Raw genomic sequence first — 18567 nt, forward strand, 5'->3', positions numbered from 1 at the left:
ATAAATTTCTTAAAAGAAAAGATGGGGTAAATCTTCATGACCTTGAATTTGGCAATGAATTCTTAGATATGACACTAAAAGCCTGAGCAACAACAGAAAAAATAGATAAGGTAGCTCTCATCAAAATTAAAAACTTTTATACCTCAAAAGACACTATCAAGAAAGTGAAAAACAACTTACAGAATGGGAGAAAATATTTACAAGTCATATAGCTGATATGGGACTTGCATCTAGGATATATAAAGAACCCTTACAACTTAAAAATAAAAAGACAAATAACCCAATTAAAAAATGGCAAAGGGGGGCCGGCCCGGTGGCGCAAGCAGTTAAGTGCGCGCACTCCGCTGCGGCGGCCCGGGGTTCGCTGGTTCGGATCCCGGGCGCACACCGAAGTACTGCTTGGTAAGCCATGCTGTGGCAGCGTCCCATATAAAGTGGAGGAAGATGGGCACCGATGTTAACCCAGGGCCGTCTTCCTCAGCAAAAAAAGAGGAGGATTGGCGGATGTTAGCTCAGGGCTGACCTCCTCACAAAAAAAAAAAAAAAAAAAAAAAAAAAAAATGGCAAAGGATGTAAACATTTCTCCAAAGATGATACACAAATGCCCAATAAGCACATGGAAAGATGCTTGTCAACATCATTAGCCATCAAGGAAATGCAAACTGAAACCATGAGATACCACCTACTAGGATGACCATAACAAAAAAAGACAGATAATAGCAAATGTTGACAAAGATGTTGAGACATTGGAACCCTCAAATATTGCTGGTGGCAATGTAAAACAGTGTCTTAGAAAACAGGCTGGCGGTTTCACACAATTTTGAATATAGGGCTAACATATGACTCAGTAATTCTACTACTAGGGATACCCAAGAGAAATGAAAATATATGTCCACACAAAAACTTGTAAATGAATGTTCATAGCAGCATAATTCATAATAACTAAAAAGTAGAAAATCTAAACGTCTACCAATTGATGAAGAGATAAACAACATGTGATATGCCCATATAATGGAACTGTTGTTGTAAGGGCTGTCAAGTTGATTCCGGCTCCTAGTGATCCCGTGTACAGCAGAGCAGAAGCCTGCCTGGTCTTTTGGCACCATCCTCTCACCTTCGGTACTGTATCAGACAATGCTCGCTGCTATTCACAGGGTTTTCATAGCCAATTTTCTCAGATGGCCAGGTCCTTCTTCCTAGTCTGTCTTAGTCTGGAAGCTCCACTGAAACCTGTCCACCCTGGGTGACCCTGCTGGTATTTGCAATACCGGTAGCATAGCTTTCAGCATCACAGCAACATGCAGCTGCCCACAGTATGACAACCAACAGATGGGTGGAGTGGTTCCCTGACCGGGAAATGAACCCTGGCTGCTGCAGTAAGAGCACCAAATCTTAACCACTAAACCACCAGTGCTGGCTACAATGAAATATTATTTGGCCTTAAAAAGGAATGAAGTACTGACACATGCTACAACATGGATGAAAACATTAATCTAAGTGAAAGAAGCCCGTCATAAAAGACCATATATTGTATGATTCCATTTATACGAAATGTCCAGAATAGGCAAATCTATAGAGACAGAATGTACATTCACGGTTCCCTGGGGCTGGGGATGGGGGTAGAGGGTGTTTGGGAGAAATAGGGAGTGACTGCTAATGGGTACAGGGGTTTCTTTTTATAATAAAAATGTTCTAAAATTGATTGTGGTGATGGTTGCACAATTCTGAATATACTAGAAAAATCATTGAATTATACACTTTAAGTGGATGAATTATATGGTATGTGAATTATTTATTATCTCAGTAAAGCTGTTAAATATTAAGACTGTAAACTAAAAGAAGTTTCTAATAATGCAATTAACAAAAGCACCACATGTTAGTGAATGACAAAATATATGTGACACTTTGCTATATACTTCAGTGAAGCATATTTTTAACTAAAAAACTTTTATTAGAATTATTTTCTAGGGGCCAGCCCAGTGGCATAGTGGTTAAGCTCATGCTCTCTGCTTTGGCGGCCCAGGGTTCGCAGGTTCAGATCCCAGGCGCAGCCCTACACACTGCTTATCAAGCCATGCTGTGGCGGTGTCCCATACGAAGTAGAGGAAGATGGGCACGGTTGTTAGCTTAGAGCTAATATTTTTCACACACACACAAAAAAAATTATTTTCTAAATGAAACCAAGAATAACTTAGCTATTATGAGAAGAAACTTACTTCTAGATTTTTAAATCATATACCCTAAGGTGTGACCTTCTGTCAAAGTTACACTTTCCTCCAACAAACAAGAATTGCTGTTCTTTTTATTTTTTTTAACATATAATAGAAAAATTGAAAATTTTTTGCCTTCCTTTTTCTCCTTTTTATTGTGATAAGAACACTTAACATAAGATCTACCCTCTTTATAAATTTCTAAGCGCACAATACAGTATTGTTAACTTTAGGCACAATGTTGTACAGCAGACCTCTAGAACTTATTCATCTTGCATAACTGAAACCATATAACCATAGGAATTGCTGTTCTGAAAGACAGTACAATTCAAATAACTCAGAGGATATCAAAGAGCTATAATAAGGAAAGAATACCAAACAAACTTACATCAGGTTCTAAAGTCACACAACGCTGAAATGCCTTCGCTGAACCTCCATAGTCTTCCAAGGCCAAATAGGCACAGCCAAGAGAAAACCACACACCAAGCTGCAAAGACCAAAAGTCAGAGTCATGCAAACGCATAGAGACATTTATGGAATGTAATATGAAAATTATTTAAGATACTATCAACAAACACACTACTATAAAGAATGCAGAGTTATATAATAAATATTTGCCTTACATTTTATATTACTTTAAATGTAGCAACTTTAGCAATGGAGATGAATTTTTCCATATAATTCTCAAAGCTAATATACCACTGAAAGCATGTGCAACATTCACTGCACATCTTTTGCTGAGAAAGACCATTCTTTGTCTTAACCAAACTCCACGAATGCAATGGAGAGCTATGTTTATGAGCCCTGATACTATAATCGTGGGATTCAGCTAACATTTTTACTGAGTAGCAACTATATAAAAAGTATATAAAGTACCAGGAGATTCACAACTGATGAATGTATTACAAATTTGAGAGAAAAAATTTTGCTTTCATTTTCAAGCTAGACCATAAGTACTTCTGCAGTTTAAGCAAGAGCCAAACTGCCCTAGCATGTATCTGCTTAGGCATGCCTAAAAATAATTTAGAAAAAGTAGGCTCAGAATCTGGATTATCAAATGGCCATTCAAAATGGAAAGCCTGACAAATTAAGTCAATTAAGATTTGTAAACACGGAGATTTAGAAAACAGGTAAATTAGGAAGTAGCTATTGAAATTATAAAAGAATTCTTTACATCACAAGATTTCCTTAAAATTCAATAGCCTCTATCAAAAGGAAGATAAAACTGATAAAAATTCAATGAAATTAGTCAGAAAAGCAGCTATTACAAGTCAAGTTTGCTTTCCTTTCAGACACAGTCAACGAGGCCAGCAGTAGAACGCAGTCCACTTTCTTACTGACTTCCAGCACAAAGGCAATGAGGCAGCGGACAGATTTGGTTGAACGCTTTAGGGTGGGAAAGGAAATGAGGTGCTCTGTGTTCTGTCCATAGCCTTCCACAGAGGCAGAGTAGGAGCCTGTCCCTATATCCCTCCTCCCCCAGCCATTCCCACAAAACTTGTTCCATATGGCTAGTTGAGGCCTGAAAGTTCTTTAAGCAGATAAAGATTTCTAGACGATAATTAGAGATAAGGCTTAGAAAGCAAACATCCCTGGGCAATTTAACACTTTGCCATGAATTCACATGAGGCTATAAATAACTGCTATCAGGGGCCTTTATGGAGAACAGATTTTGTTAGAGGGGTAGGTAATGGCTGAAAAGGGGGTGGGTGTGTGTTTGGTGGGAGGGGGGACAAGCAGAGGTAATAGGTTGAAACAAGGTTGAAGTTCACTTTTCTGAATCAAGGGATTTCCAGCACCTTAAAAATTAGCTCATTACACTTTGCTTTTGTCTCATTACTTATAGAATCAAATGAAAAGAGCTCCAACGCACCAAACCCCATTTACTACATATGATACATTCTGAGAGGGCCTAAAGTCTGACGCTATCTTATAAAACAACATATAAAACAACTTTCTAACTTCCAACTAAGTTGGAAGTTTCAAAATCTGTGTATTATATTTCCTCAGTTCTCAGGTACACTTTTTTTTCACCATTTAACATCTCTGAAATAGATGCATCTTAAAACCAATAGCTTGTCAGAGTTTTATTGGCAGCACTTTATTTTCTCTACAAGGTAGTACTCAAAATAAATGTGCCTCTTATAATTGACGGCATCTTACATCCAATGAATAATGGCAGCAAGTTTACTTGGAATGAAGGATACCTCATTCTGGGACTAGATCAAGAACAATGAGATTTGCCCTCATAGTTCTCAAAATGTATGTGCCCTGCTTGCTTTCTGCATCAGCAAAGAACCAACTTCCCATAAAACTATTTCACATGTTTTGTTATAAAATACAGCGAGCATAAATTCAAGATGTAAATAAAGAACTTCATTTTTCAATCCACCTGAAAAGACAAAGGTTACAAATGTCTAAAATTAGCAATTATCTTATAGCTCTAAAACAAGCTGGTGATGAGATTACCAGTTACCCTTAACTTTTTGAAACAAGTCAATGTTTTGTAACCAGTATCTTAGAACCAAAATAAATTTAATGAAACTCAGGCAGATGACTTAATTTAATATATAGTATTATGTTTCTCTTTTCTTTTTACTCTTGGTCATTTGTGCTGTTGTTTTAATAATTTGCATCTGAAAAAAAATTCTAGAATCATTAACTGCTAGATTTTCATCTATAGATAACATATAAGTACGGTGGGAGATGACTTTTGCAAACACCCTATTCTTTGAATCATGAAATGGCTTTAAAAACCTCTAGGATCTTCTAATTGCTATGGCTGACCCACTAAACCATAAATAATGCATTCATACCTTGCTTCTCAATTGAGGTCCTCAGAATTTAGGGAACTAAGGAGAGTATTTGGTGCCTCTTTTACTTTTTTCATTTTAAACTATTATTACCAATAGTGACTGGCATCTTGAATTCAGGATAATCATGCTCTTAAGAACAGAACATCATAAAAGAAAAAAATCAAAAGAAGCCTCAAAAATACCTCTCACATGATTCCCCAAATTAGACTTGTATACGCTTGAGTACCAAAGATCTCTAGCTTCTAGTCCAGTGCTACCAGATAGAAATATAATGCTCATCTCATTATATTTTCTAGTAGCCACATTTAAAAAGTAAAAAGAAATGGGTGAAATGAATTTTAACAACATATTTAACTCTACATATCCAAAATATTATAATTTCAACATATTATCAACATACAAAAATATTGAAATATTTCATATTCATTTTTTTCATACTAAGTCTTTGAAATCTGATGTGTATCCTACACTTACAGCATGTCTCAATTTTGATTAGCCACATTTCAAGTGCTTAACTGCCACATGTGGCTAGTGGCTACCGTATTGGGCAGCACAGTTCTACACAATTTCTCTGAAACACTGACATAGACCCTGGCATCTCTCCCTTCTTTCTCCAATTAAAAAACTAGCTCCTAGGGGCTGGCCTGGTGGCCTAGTGGTTAAGTTTGGTGCACTCTGCTTCGGTGGCCTGGGTTTGGTTCCTGGGCACGGACCTATACCACTCATTGGCAGTCATGCTGTGGCAGTGACCCACATATAAAATAGAGGAAGATTGGCAACAGATGTTAGCTCAGGGCGAATCTTCCTCAGGGGGAAAAAAAGAAAAAAACTAGCTCCTCTGTCTGAGACCCTCCCTTTGGCTCCTACCTTTCATATACTATGGTCATTCCTGTTCCTCTCTATATAATAGCAATCAGAATAATTAGCACTCAATGAGCATCCACTATGTATGCCAAACACTGATACCATGAGCTTTCCATATATTACCTCGTTTATTCCTCACAACAGCTGTGTAAGGTAGTAAACATTACCCTCATTGAGAGATGAGGAAGGGTCATAGAGTCAGTCAGCAGTAGAGGAGGGATTCGACCCAGTCAGTACAACTCCAGAGCTCATGTCTTCTCCACGTGGCCACACTGCCTCCTATGACACCATTCGGCCCACACACAGCCATGATTTATGGCAATACCATCCCTGTCACCAATAAAGAGTAAGGAGGAAAAACAGTGCTGGGAACACCCAAGAGATCAATCTTTTAAGAACCGGGGCATATCTACTTTTCCCCTCAAAAGCTTTCTTGATTAGGCAAGTAGACAAAGACGAAGCAGAACACATGACCATGTTTAGTTGGACGGAAGAGCTGAAAGCCAAACCTTATCAAAGAGATGGGCAAGAATGGAGAAAGATCATCATCTGGTAGTGAGGCTCTGGTGGAGGTTTCTGGAGAGCTTCTTTCCAGGGCAAATTGTGAAGACAGGCTAGTCATAGGAAGGGCAATGATCTTTAGAAGCTGACAGTCTAGCTTTTTTCTCTAGAAAAAAGGGAGCCAATACAGCAACATAAAAGCAGGCCAACTATTTATTTTGAATGTGATGATATATGTAGTTAAATAATGGTTTCAAATTATTTTTTAAATAATTAACAAAGAACAGGAATGGCTGAGAACATGGTCTCTCTTTGAATTTCCCTCACAAAGTCCCCTACAGAAACAGTGGAATAGAGGGGAAAGAAAGGTGACTGGGATTCAAGAGTTTCTGATTAACTGTATGGCCTTGGCCATGTCACTTAAACTCTGGGTCTCAGTTCCCCAGTTGTTAAATGCGGGTTGGATTGAGCAAAAATTCCAAGGCTCCTTCAGACACCAGATTCTGAAAACCCAGAGGTGACAGAGTTCAAAGGTACATTTGTGCCATCTAGTGGCAAAACAAGTACGCTGATGATACAAACATAATATTTAGAAATAGCAAGTTTGACGAGCGAGAAGGGAATCAATTCAATTAGAGGCCTTAGAAATGAATTCAAAAAAGGTTGAGAGAAAAATGAGGCCTAGAAAGGCAGTGATTTGCCTAAAGCCACACAATGGTTCCTGGTGTGCAATGCATGATGAAGAGAGTGACTGCAATACTTATCAAACCTCAATCATTAAAAGAGACATTAAACAGTTTGCTACTCCGAGGGCTAACAAAGACTAAGCACCACTAGACGATGGGCATGGATTACTTTTACAATTAAAAAGTTCTTTTTTACAAGAGTATTTAAAGCACATCTGCAATAGGCGCCACTGGTTTACATATTACTACTTTCTTTCTTAAGTTATGAGCCTACTATTCAAATTTCCTTCCTCCTCAAGGTTTCTGCAGAATGAATTATCAGTAGCTTCACACTTTCTGCTAATTTTCCTGATAGGATTGACTGTTTGAATATTTTTGATGTCACATATAATAAAGTGTAACATGTTATAATCAAATCCTAAAGCCAAGCTGCACTCTCCATTCTCCCCTTTCTACATCCCTGACTCATTCCCATGACCCCAAATGCAGATAAGTTGCTGAATGTGGTTTCATTAAACAGGAAATGACCCAAGCCAAATCTGAGAAGGATATCAATGTTGTTTGGTAATTGCTTTTCCTAAAGTGATGCTTGCTTCTCTCTCTCTCTAAAGGAAAAGTTTCATCTATTTCAGTGTCTTTCTTTAAATTACAGGACCGATTAAATTTTATACATACTTTTTTCTTTTACTAGCTAGGCTATTAATTGTTTAATGCCCTTCTCTTATTCTTGTCCTAGATTTGTTTACCACTGGTTCCTATATTTGCCCACTCTTTCCAGAGAATTCAATATGAGGTAACATACGTGTTTAGTTGTCATCTGCACGTGAGACTCTCCTGTTAGACATCTCTCTCTGTTTTTAGGCTACAGATAATGGGCAACATTACTACCACACTGCAATAGGCAGAACAGAAAAATACCACTATGTAACATCTATGACCGAGAACTTACACGGGCCAGGAAATATGCTAGACAGTTTACATTTATTAGCTCTAATTTTCCTAGCAGCAAATTGAGATAGGGATTACAATCTCCACTTTACAAATGAGGAAACTGAAGCTCAGAAAGATGAAGTGATTTACCTATGCTATGTTCTTTGGGATTACCAGGATTCAGACTCAGGTCTACAGCAGCAAAGCTTTTGCCCTCTCCACTACCTCTAAGTCACAGCTACAGCCCAGATGTTATCAAAGTGCTCGTATTTCTTGGCGGTTATGCAAGTTAGACCTTAAGAGTTTCATTTTTTATTGCTTACCAATATGAGAAAGGAAGAACAAAAAGGAAAGAATCTCTTTTTTCTCTACATATTATTCACATATGTTCATCCTGTCTTGTCTATTGGAATGTAAGCGCCATTCTCCTTGAGTCTCCCCACCACAACTAATACAAATTTACCACAGAAACTTTATTACTCTATTTCAAATAAAAACATTTTCTACTTTCAAAAACTAAAATGAAAGAGAAAGTTTAACCCTACAAATCAAGGAAGAGTCCAAGCTCCCAGAATAATTAACAATTCTACCAGAGTATTACATGGTAGAAGTCTGGTCTTATGTATACAATGGGCTAGGAAGGGCTGCCTTGGTTCCTCTCAAATTCCTTGGTCTCACACAGACTCATTCACTGTCATGTCCTGGATCATCCCAAAACATCAAAGTTATAACTTCACTTTGCTCTGGATGAAAGCCCTGATGGTTCTCCATTAAAGGAAGAATAAAGTTCAAACCTGCCAGTCTAGTATTCAAGGGTTTCCACAACTTCTAGCTTGACCTCAACCAAATCCGCCATTACTTCCTAACATAAAACAATATCCTTTAGAGGCAAAACAGCAAAGAGGTTAAAAGTAAGCATTCTGGAACCAGAAAACCCAGGTTCAAATCCCAGCTCCACCTCTAATAAGCTGTGGGATCTGGTGCAAATTACTTAACCCTCTACTTTCTCATCTGTAAAATGAGGGTAAAAACAGTAAATACCTCAGTGATTGTGTTGAGGATTAAAAATATACGCAAAATGTTTACATAGAGACAGAGATTAGACCTGTGATTATCAGAGGGGAAGGAGGGAGGGAGGAGGGCAAAAGGGGTGATTAGGCATGTGTGTATGGTGATGGATGGTCATTAGTCTTTGGGTGGTGAATCTGATGTAATCCACACAGAAATCGAAATATAATGATGTACACCTGAAATTTATATAATGTTATAAACCAATGTTACCTCAATTTAAAAAATAAAATAAAAAAGACTGACAAAATCAGGAAAAAATGTGCAAAATGTTTACAACAGTATCTGGCACCTAGTAAATGCTCAACATTAGCTGCTATTATTATTATAACTGAATAAAAAAATAAGCAGTCAAAATCTACAGTCACCAAGAAACCTTTGCTCACTACATGGTTGGTTATTGCATCTGCTAGGCTCCTTTCCTGAAACATGTTTTCTCAATTTTTGCCTCTTATCCAAATCTCAACCATTCCTCCTAGTTCATGACATCTCCATCAGGCCTTTTCTGACCATTCACATCCTCATTCATCACACCATCATTAGGCACCCAAAGCATATTGTCCATTTACTCTACTCCTTAGTCACACGCAAAGTTATTTCTGCCTCCTCTCTCCATTTAGCCCATATAAACCACAGGAGGGCAACAGGCAATATCTTAACACAATTCTTTTGTATCCCCTTCAAGACTTCAAAATGGTGTACAAATAGCTCACATTTATATTCTAGCTTAGAATATAGAAGACGCTTAATAAGTAGAAATTGCTATTAAATTAATGCTCTCATCTTCCTTTCAGTCTCATTAGAAATGTTACTCTTATTTCCAGAGATAATACCTTCATCTCTTCTCATTTCAGTCTTCCCTAGAATGATATTCCCTAGTTATCTTCTCCCCTCTCTTTATAACTTTCAAGCTCTCCATCCACTGGATTCATTCTCTCCTTGATCCACTGGAGTCCCTCATTTCTGCCTTCAACCATGTAAAGGTCTCCAGTATCTTGAAAAGTTTTACTTGACTCTTCTGTCCCTCCGAGTACAATACTCCATATTTTGACTCGCATCTCTTTGACACGCTCCTAAAATGAACAATCTGTAGATGCTATATCCATTTCCTCATCTGCCACCCATTCTATCACCTCCTGAAGCTGTTTTTTGTTTTGTTTTGTTTTTGCTGAAGAAGATTGGCCCTGAGCTAACATCTGTGCCCATCTTTCTCTATTTTATGTGGGATGCCTGCCACAGCATGGCTTTGATAAGCAGTGCATAGGTCGGCGCCCAGGATCCGAACTGGTGAACCCCAGGCCACCAAAGTGCAACATGGGAACTTAACCACTACGCCACTGGACTGGCCCCCTCCTAAAGCTGTTTTTGAAGGTCATCAGTGAGCTCCAAATCCAATGACCTCTTCTCAGCCCTCTTTGGACTTTATCACTACATGTGACATTACTCACTGACACTTGTTCTTCCTTTAGTTTCCACGAATCCCTTCCTTGGGTTTCCTTCTGTCCCTCTGACCAAGACTCTGGTGTATTTTGTTTGAATCATATTTCACTAGTGCTCTTTCTTCTACCTTCCTAAGTTCAAGATTTTGCCTGGTGTTCTCTTCCAACACTGTTTTCTATGAAGAATTCATTCACTTGCATGGCTTCACCTTTTTTGTTTGTTAGTGCCGTCGAGTCGATTCCAACTCCTAGTAGAGTCCTGTGTACAGCAGAGCTGAACTCGGCCCATTTTTGGGCCATCCTCTCATCTTCCGGTGCTATATCAGACATTGGTCCACTGCTATTCATAAGGTTTTCATGGCCAATTTTTTGGAAGTGGGTGGCCAGGTCCTTTTCCTAGTCCATTTAATCTGGAAGCTTCACTGAAACTGGGTGACCCTGCTGGCATTTGAAATACCGGTGGCATAGCATTCAGCATCCCAGCAACACGCAGCTGCCCACAGTATAACAACTGACAGATGAGTGGTGTGGTTCTCCGACTGGGGAACGAACCTGGGCCAACACAGTGAGAGTGCGGAATCTTAACCACCAGACCGGCAGGCATGGCTTCACCTTATTTCCACAAAAAAGCTCCAATCTCCAAGCTCAGTTCTGGCCTCACTACTGGGCTTCAGGCTTTTACGTCCAAGGGACTATCAGACATCTCTACTCAGATACAGCAACATCTCATATTCAACATCCAAAATCACATCATCTTCCCCTGCAAAAGATATTTTTCCCTTCCTCCTGAATTCTCTACATCAATAAGAACATTTTCCTTTTTAATCAGACAATTGGGAAAACTGGCGTCCTCTTGGATTCCAAGCTCTCCCTCAATCCTGCCAGTCCAATGCATAAGTTCCAGACAATTTTCCTTTGTAATGAGGCTTCAACCTGTTCTATCTTTCCATCCTCACTGCTAAAGCCACTGATCACTCAGCCATGACATTCATTCCTTATGTAAACTTCCTACAATACCACTTTTGTCATATCACTCCTGTATTCAAAACCACAACAGACTTCCACATCTAAAGAGTTAGACAATCCTGAAGCAGGGCATTTAAGACCCTTCACAAACTAGTTCTACCCATATCATTTCCCAGCAGAAACTCTTTGCTCTCCTCTGATAGGCTGACAGCCTTATTCATTCCCACATCCAGGTCTGGTACACAGGAGGATCTCGATAATGCCCAGTTAGGCAACCACATAATGTACTGTTCAAAGAGCAACATTTTTAAAAGTGAAACTGGGCATTAAAAATAATTAAAGTTACATGACTTTAAAAAGACTTTATTTATTGATCAACAAGTTGTTGATCAACAAATTGGTTTTACTATGTCAGGGGACCTTAAGATCATTCTATTGGAAAATCATTTTCAAAAGTAAGATTATTTATTGAAAAATAAAAAAATATTGCAGTAAAAAATTTTTAATGCTGATTATCTGAACATTTAAAAATTACAAAAGGAATATTAATCAAGCTGTATATTTATGACATTTGCATATTACTGTAATATGTTACAGAATTTAAATTAATTTTTCTTAATAGTTATTCATATACTTTAAACAGTTCCTTAGTCATGCCTAATTCTAATACCATGTCATTGATATTGCTCTTATGAATTTATTTTTTTAATATGATCTTAGTACTTTTAATTTTTTCATAAAATTGCCTGCTGTCTACTTCACATTTTTTCTTTATTGTTGTCAAATTTATTATTAATACATTTAAAATTATTGAAACTTTGACTCTTCTCTGTAGGCCACAGTAATTTTGGTTGAGAAAATATTCTTTCTAAATGTACTAAGGAAAAATTAAAAACAGAACTACCGGGGCTGTCCCGGTGGCACAAGTGGTTAAGTGCGTGCGATCCGCTGCGGTGGCCCGGGGTTCGCTGGTTCAGATCCCGGGCACGCACCGACGCACTGCTTGGCAAGCCACGCTGTGGCAGCATCCCATATAAAGTGGAGGAAGATGCGCACAGATGTTAGCCCAGAACCAGTCTTCCTCAGCAAAAAGAGGAGGACTGGCAGATGTTAGCTCAGGGCTGATCTTCCTCACCCACAAAAAAATAGAACTACCATATGATCCAGCAATCCCACTTCTGGGTACATATGCAAAGGAAATGAAATCACTCTCTTGAAAAGATATCTGTACCCTCATGTTCATTGCAGCACCATTAACAATAGCCAAGGCATGTAAACAACCTAAATGTCCACCAACAGATGAATGGAGAAAGAAAATATGGTGTGTGTAGTGTGTGTGTTTAATGGAATATTATTCAGTCATAAAAAGAAGGAAGCCCTGCCTTTTGTGACAACATGGATGGACTTTGAGGGCATTATGCTAAGTGAAATAAGTCAGACAGAGAAAGACAAGTATCATATGTTCTTACTTATATGTGGAATCTAAAGAAGCCAAACTCATACATATAGTAGAATGGTGGTTGCCAGGGGCTGGGGGGTTGGGGAAATGGGGAGATGCTGATCAAAAAGTACAAACTTCCAGTTATAAGATGAATAAGTTCTGAGATCTGATGTATAGCATGGTGATTACAGTTAATAATACTGTACTACATACTTAAAAGTTGCTAGAGAGTAGATCTTAAATGTTTTTACCACACACTTAGACACAGGTAATTATGTGAGGTGACAGAGGTGCTAACTGAAACTACAGTGGCAATCATTTCACAATATATACATATATCAAAACATGTTGTACACCTTAAACTTACACAGTATTATATGTCAATTATATCTCAATAGAGCTGGAAAAAAGTTTTTTTCATGTACTGAGGTAACTGGTAAACTCAGCAACTTCTGCTAAACTGAGGATAGTCTTAATTCTAGTTTCATTAATATTATAACACAAATATTTTTCTTAGGTTTTGTCTTTTGGTCTCCATTTAGAGTACCTTTCTTCAACAAATATTTTTAGTAAGACAAAATTAATCAAATAAGTTGTCTCTATTTATGATTCTTTATAAGTTAAACCAGACTTAGACACTGCTAAATTACAGGCCTTCTCAATTACACTCTATTCTAGTATACAACATAAATTTATTCAATTAAAATCAGAAGCTCAATCAAAAGTTTCTTGCAAATTATTATTGATGTTTTAAGTACAATGGTATTATGGTTATTTTTTAAGTCCTTATTTTTTAGAGATGCATACTAAAATATTTAAAAATGAAATGACTCATACTGGATGTGTTTCAAAATAATACGGGGTGGAGTGGGGAAACAGAAGAAATATGATCAGCGATGAATTAGTAATTGTTGAAGTTAGTTGATGGGCACATGGGAGGGGGTTCATTATCCTGGTCTCTCTGCCATATATTTTATGTAATTGAAATTTTCATAATAAAAGGTTACAAAGAAAAGATTCCTCCTACGTAGCTGTTATAGACTGAATTGTATCCTCCCCCAATTCATATGTTGAAACCCCCAGTGTGAATGTACTTGGAGATAGGGCCTTATATTTCCTAAGGAAATAAATAAGGTTAAATGAGTTCATAATGGTGGGGCCCTAATCCGATAGGACTGGTGTCCCTATAAGAAGAGGAAAAGACAGCAGAGGTCTCTCTCTCTACATGCGCATGGAGGAAAGGCCATGTGAGGACACAGTGAGAAGGCAGCCATCTAAAAGCCAAGAAGAGAGTTCTCACCAGAAACCAACACTTAATCTTGGACTTCTAGCTTCCAGAACTATGAGAAAATAAATTTTTGTTGTTTAAACCACTCAGTCTGTAGTATTTTGTTATGGCAGCCCTAGCCAGACTAATACAGTAGAGATATTCAAAAGTGCAACTATACACTTCAAAATTAAATCCTGTACATCATTGGAACTCTCATTGTTCCTCTACGATAAATTTCAATATCTTTCTGTTTGAAAGGGTTGCTTTCATTAATTACAATTTGCTAAAAGCTTTAAAAGCTAAAGTTTTTTGGAATTCCATTAATGGAATACATAAAATATGTCCAATTGATTTCGCACACAATGCAGCCAAAACAAAGGAATCTTAAAAAAAAATTCATATCATTGTTGGACACTTAAATTGACATAAAAAAATTCTTCAAAAACTCAGACATTTTTAAAGTCCACTAGATGATGGGCAGCAAACAGAGAAAGTATACACTGCCACGCTAGAGGAATTTTATTTTAATTCAACATCAGACATCACTCACATCAGACAACATCACAAGAATTCTGTAACTCAATTATCCAAATGGTGCATATAAAAATATTTGTAAATGACAACAGCTAGTTTTTATTTCCATTGGTAGAAGCTTGTTTGGATCATGTTACGTCTACCACTATACCCAACGCCAAGTACATTTCTGCTACACAGGTTTTCTTGATTCAGAAACAGCATTATTTTTACCATGTTGCCAAGTTCCACCAAAATTTGTCTCCTTATTATCACCACTAAAAGAAATACTTTTATCTTCCATGTTTAACTTTTTAACTGCATTTACAATAGCATTCAGAATAACGTCAGTTGGTTCACCTTTGATAGAATGAATTTCCAAAAATTGGGTGGAAAAAATTAAACAGTTATTAGAACCAAATTAACAAGTTTTCTGTTTGAAGCCTCTGATGTCACTGACATAAAACTGGTAAATTCAAATGTTAATGAACTACTTCTGCTAAAAGCGCTAGCACATTAACAGCTATGATCTCACAAGAAAATTTGGCATCAACTAACCTTCTAAACTAATTTTTCTCATTTTCCTTGTTTTAGATAAAAAGTCAAGCCTCACAGAATGACATGAAAATGCACCTTGTACAGCTGCATATTAAATCCTCATCTTTGGATAAGCTTTCTATACATATATAAAAAATACCTACCAGCTTTTGACCTAAATGGTAATGTTTCTTCAGATTTTCTTCTGGTTTTCATGTGGTCAGTGATATCCCTATGGCCCCTTAGGTGGAATGCAAATGTCAACTACATTTTGTGCAAGTTATACTTTCATTAATTCTCTTGACAAATGAAAACTGAGTTTTTAATTGTTCTCTAAAAACACACTTTTTGGTTTGTTTGCTTTTTGGAGATGACTGCTGCCAAAAGGGTTTATTATAAACCATACAAAAAGTTACCAAGCAATATAACATAAAAACAGTGGTACAGTTAGACCATACAGTAAGTGACCAAACCACCGCAGCAAGAGAATTCAGACTATTCCCCATGTGCTTTATTTCTGGCAGGACTGCTCTGCCTCTACTCCCCATTCACCTAGCCCACAATTCCCCACATGTCCCACTCATCCTGCCCACTGGTAGCCAGGCAACATCATGCATTGCACAAGCCACGGCCTGGCACAAACGTCTGATATGTACCAAAGGGCTTATAGAGACATTGGCTCAAGCATTTTTCCTACCACCCCCCAAGACCTGAAGGAGTTGGCTTCTTCAGCCACTCAGAGCAAGTGCAGTTGGTTTTATCAGCAAGCATCCTGCTTGCTGTCCTTGAAAGGGCAGTATTAGTTAAGTTGCATCTGAAAACAGTTGGGAAAAGAGAGACAGGCTATTACTGATCATCTTTCAGATTTTAGCACATTGTAAAGTGGGAACTCCGTCCATTGCACATGCATTAAACACAATACTAGATGAGACTATGGCGGAAGATGGAAGTACAAAGTGGATGTATGGCTATGAAAACCCACTCCAACCTCTTTTTTTTGAGAAGATTAGCTAGCCCTGAGCTAACATCTGTTGCTAACCTTCCTCTTTTTGCTGAGGAAGACTGGCCCTGAGTTAACATCCATACCCATCCTCCTCTATTTTTTGTATGTGGGATGCCACCACAGCATAGCTTGATGAGCGGTGCGTAGGTCCACGCTCAGGATTCAAAACTGCGAACCCTGGGCCGCCGAAGCAGAGAGCACAAGCTGAACCACTACGCCACCAGGCTGGCTCGCAACTTCTTTTAATGCAACTATTAATAATAGCTTCATTTAAAAATGAAAAATCTGGGACAAATGCTAAACTGGGTGGGTTACCAGGAAAACAGGCATAAATTGGAGCAGCCATTTATGTTTAGTGAACTCTTGAATCCACACCTTGCCTCAAGCTCTTCTCCTACCTGGGAAGCCAGTTCCCCTCCTGAACATCTACTCACTTTCCATCATTCAGTGCACACGTAAGCTATCTCCTGTCCCATCTCCGACACAAAGCCTTTCCTGGCCCCATCAGTCCACGGCGACCACTCACCTCCTCTCAACTCCTATGGCCCTTCTGCCTAGACATGTCTTTGGATATATATACTGCCAGTAACATCACATAACCTTACCAAGGTGAGTGACCAGTTAATTGAGGAGGAGAGTTAAGGAAAATAAATTTTTAAGGGGGGGGGGGGCAAATGACAAAAGAAACGAAATAAAGTATGTGTGTTGAGAGGGGGTGGAAAAAATGAGGTGAAAGGATAGTTTCCTTTTTCAGTGCTACAAGTACTGGTTTGATATCTGAGCAATCTCTTTGTTTTTCTTTTTCCATAAAAGTAGGGGGCAATGTGAATAATAACTACCTCAGAGTAGACATAAGGATTTATGTTTTAATTCTGGTCCTGAGTCTGTGAAATCTTGCTTTGGAGGTTTGGTTACCACTTCCTTTCCCTTTCTTCAGCTTCCAACAGCCCACAAACCCCAGAAGTCTAAGGCTGAATTTTAGTAGTTTCAGAAGTTGCTTGGGAAAATGCAACAGGTAGATATAAGTGAATGATAGCTAGCAATCGCAAAAGCACAAATGTCAATGCTACACACATCTTCTGGATCTCTAACAAATGCTCCATAGATAATGCATTTAGTTTTGCAGACCATCCCTGATATAAAACCAAACACTCCTATTTTTATACCAATTTGACTTCAGAAAGTTATTACAATGCACAAAAGCCATTCAAATGTCACTCTCACTTTGTCTAAATTTTGTTATTAAACCTAACTGTCTGGATATGTCTAAAAAAGAGGATAGAATTTTCTAAATTCCGTTTTTCTATTTTCCTTTTATTCCAGGACTTAAAGGAGACAATAGCATGTAGAGCTCTCCTTCAAGAGAGTTCAAACTTGGATCACAAGCTATAACAAGTCTATGGTGTTCAAGTTTGCATCTTGTAGTAGTTCTGTACAACTGCAGCATCAAATGCCTGCACATTTTGGCATGGCTTCCCAGCCTGCCTGAATTGGATCCATATGACAAACTGTAAAATATCCTCACATAACATCTGTTTGTACTGTGATGCTACTTTAAGCAATTGTCATTTGTCTTGCTAAGTAATTAATTCAAAATTATATAATGAGACCATCAAACCCTGTCAAGGCCTCCCTTGCAAATTCCCTCACATCCATCTCTTCTTTCCTATCGCCCCACCCCCCACACAGATAACTGTCATGCTAGACTACTGCTACAGTCTCCTAACTTTGCCTACATCTAGTATCTCCCACAGCCACAGTGTTGCCAAAACAACATTCCTAAATTACCTTCATGCACACCACATTCCTTCATTCAAAACAAAGCCAAACAGGGCCGGCCCCGTGGCTTAGCAGTTAAGTGCGCGCGCTCCGCTGCTGGCGGCCCGGGTTCGGATCCCGGGTGCGCACCGACGCACCGCTTGTCCAGCCATGCTGAGGCTGCGTCCCACACACAGCAACTAGAAGGATGTGCAACTATGACATACAACTATCTACTGGGGCTTTGGGGGAAAAATAAATAAACAAATAAAATTATAAAAAAAAAAAAACAAAGCCAAACACAAATCAACCATCCAATAGCTCCTTATCTGCCAAATAAAAATCCAAAGAGTTTAGCCTTACATTTAAGATCTTTCATAATCTGGCTCCAGGCTAGCTTTCCCACTGGAACTGCCCTATTCCCTTTGACTCTAAAAAATGAGCCTGTTCACTAGGCCCTCCATTCCCTCAACACACACACATACTCCTTCTCTTTCTGTTTCCAGGGCTTTGCTCATACTGTTCAACTGCCTGGAATGCCCTCACCACTGCCCTTCCCTTGGCC

At 38.4% G+C, this 18567-nt stretch overlaps 1 protein-coding gene across 5 annotated transcripts in view; it reads right to left on the bottom strand.

The window, feature by feature from the left end:
• Positions 1 to 18567, bottom strand: part of TTC27 (tetratricopeptide repeat domain 27) — a 171396-nt gene that overhangs the window by 32953 nt on the left and 119876 nt on the right. For all 5 annotated transcript variants that reach the window (XM_058551476.1, XM_058551480.1, XM_058551478.1 and 2 more), the window contains exon 14: positions 2599 to 2697. In XM_058551476.1, coding sequence (XP_058407459.1) covers positions 2599 to 2697 — 99 coding nt within the window. The remainder of the gene's footprint in view (positions 1 to 2598; positions 2698 to 18567) is intronic.

This window comes from Diceros bicornis, chromosome 12, assembly GCF_020826845.1.
Source record: "Diceros bicornis minor isolate mBicDic1 chromosome 12, mDicBic1.mat.cur, whole genome shotgun sequence".
NCBI lineage: Eukaryota > Metazoa > Chordata > Mammalia > Perissodactyla > Rhinocerotidae > Diceros > Diceros bicornis.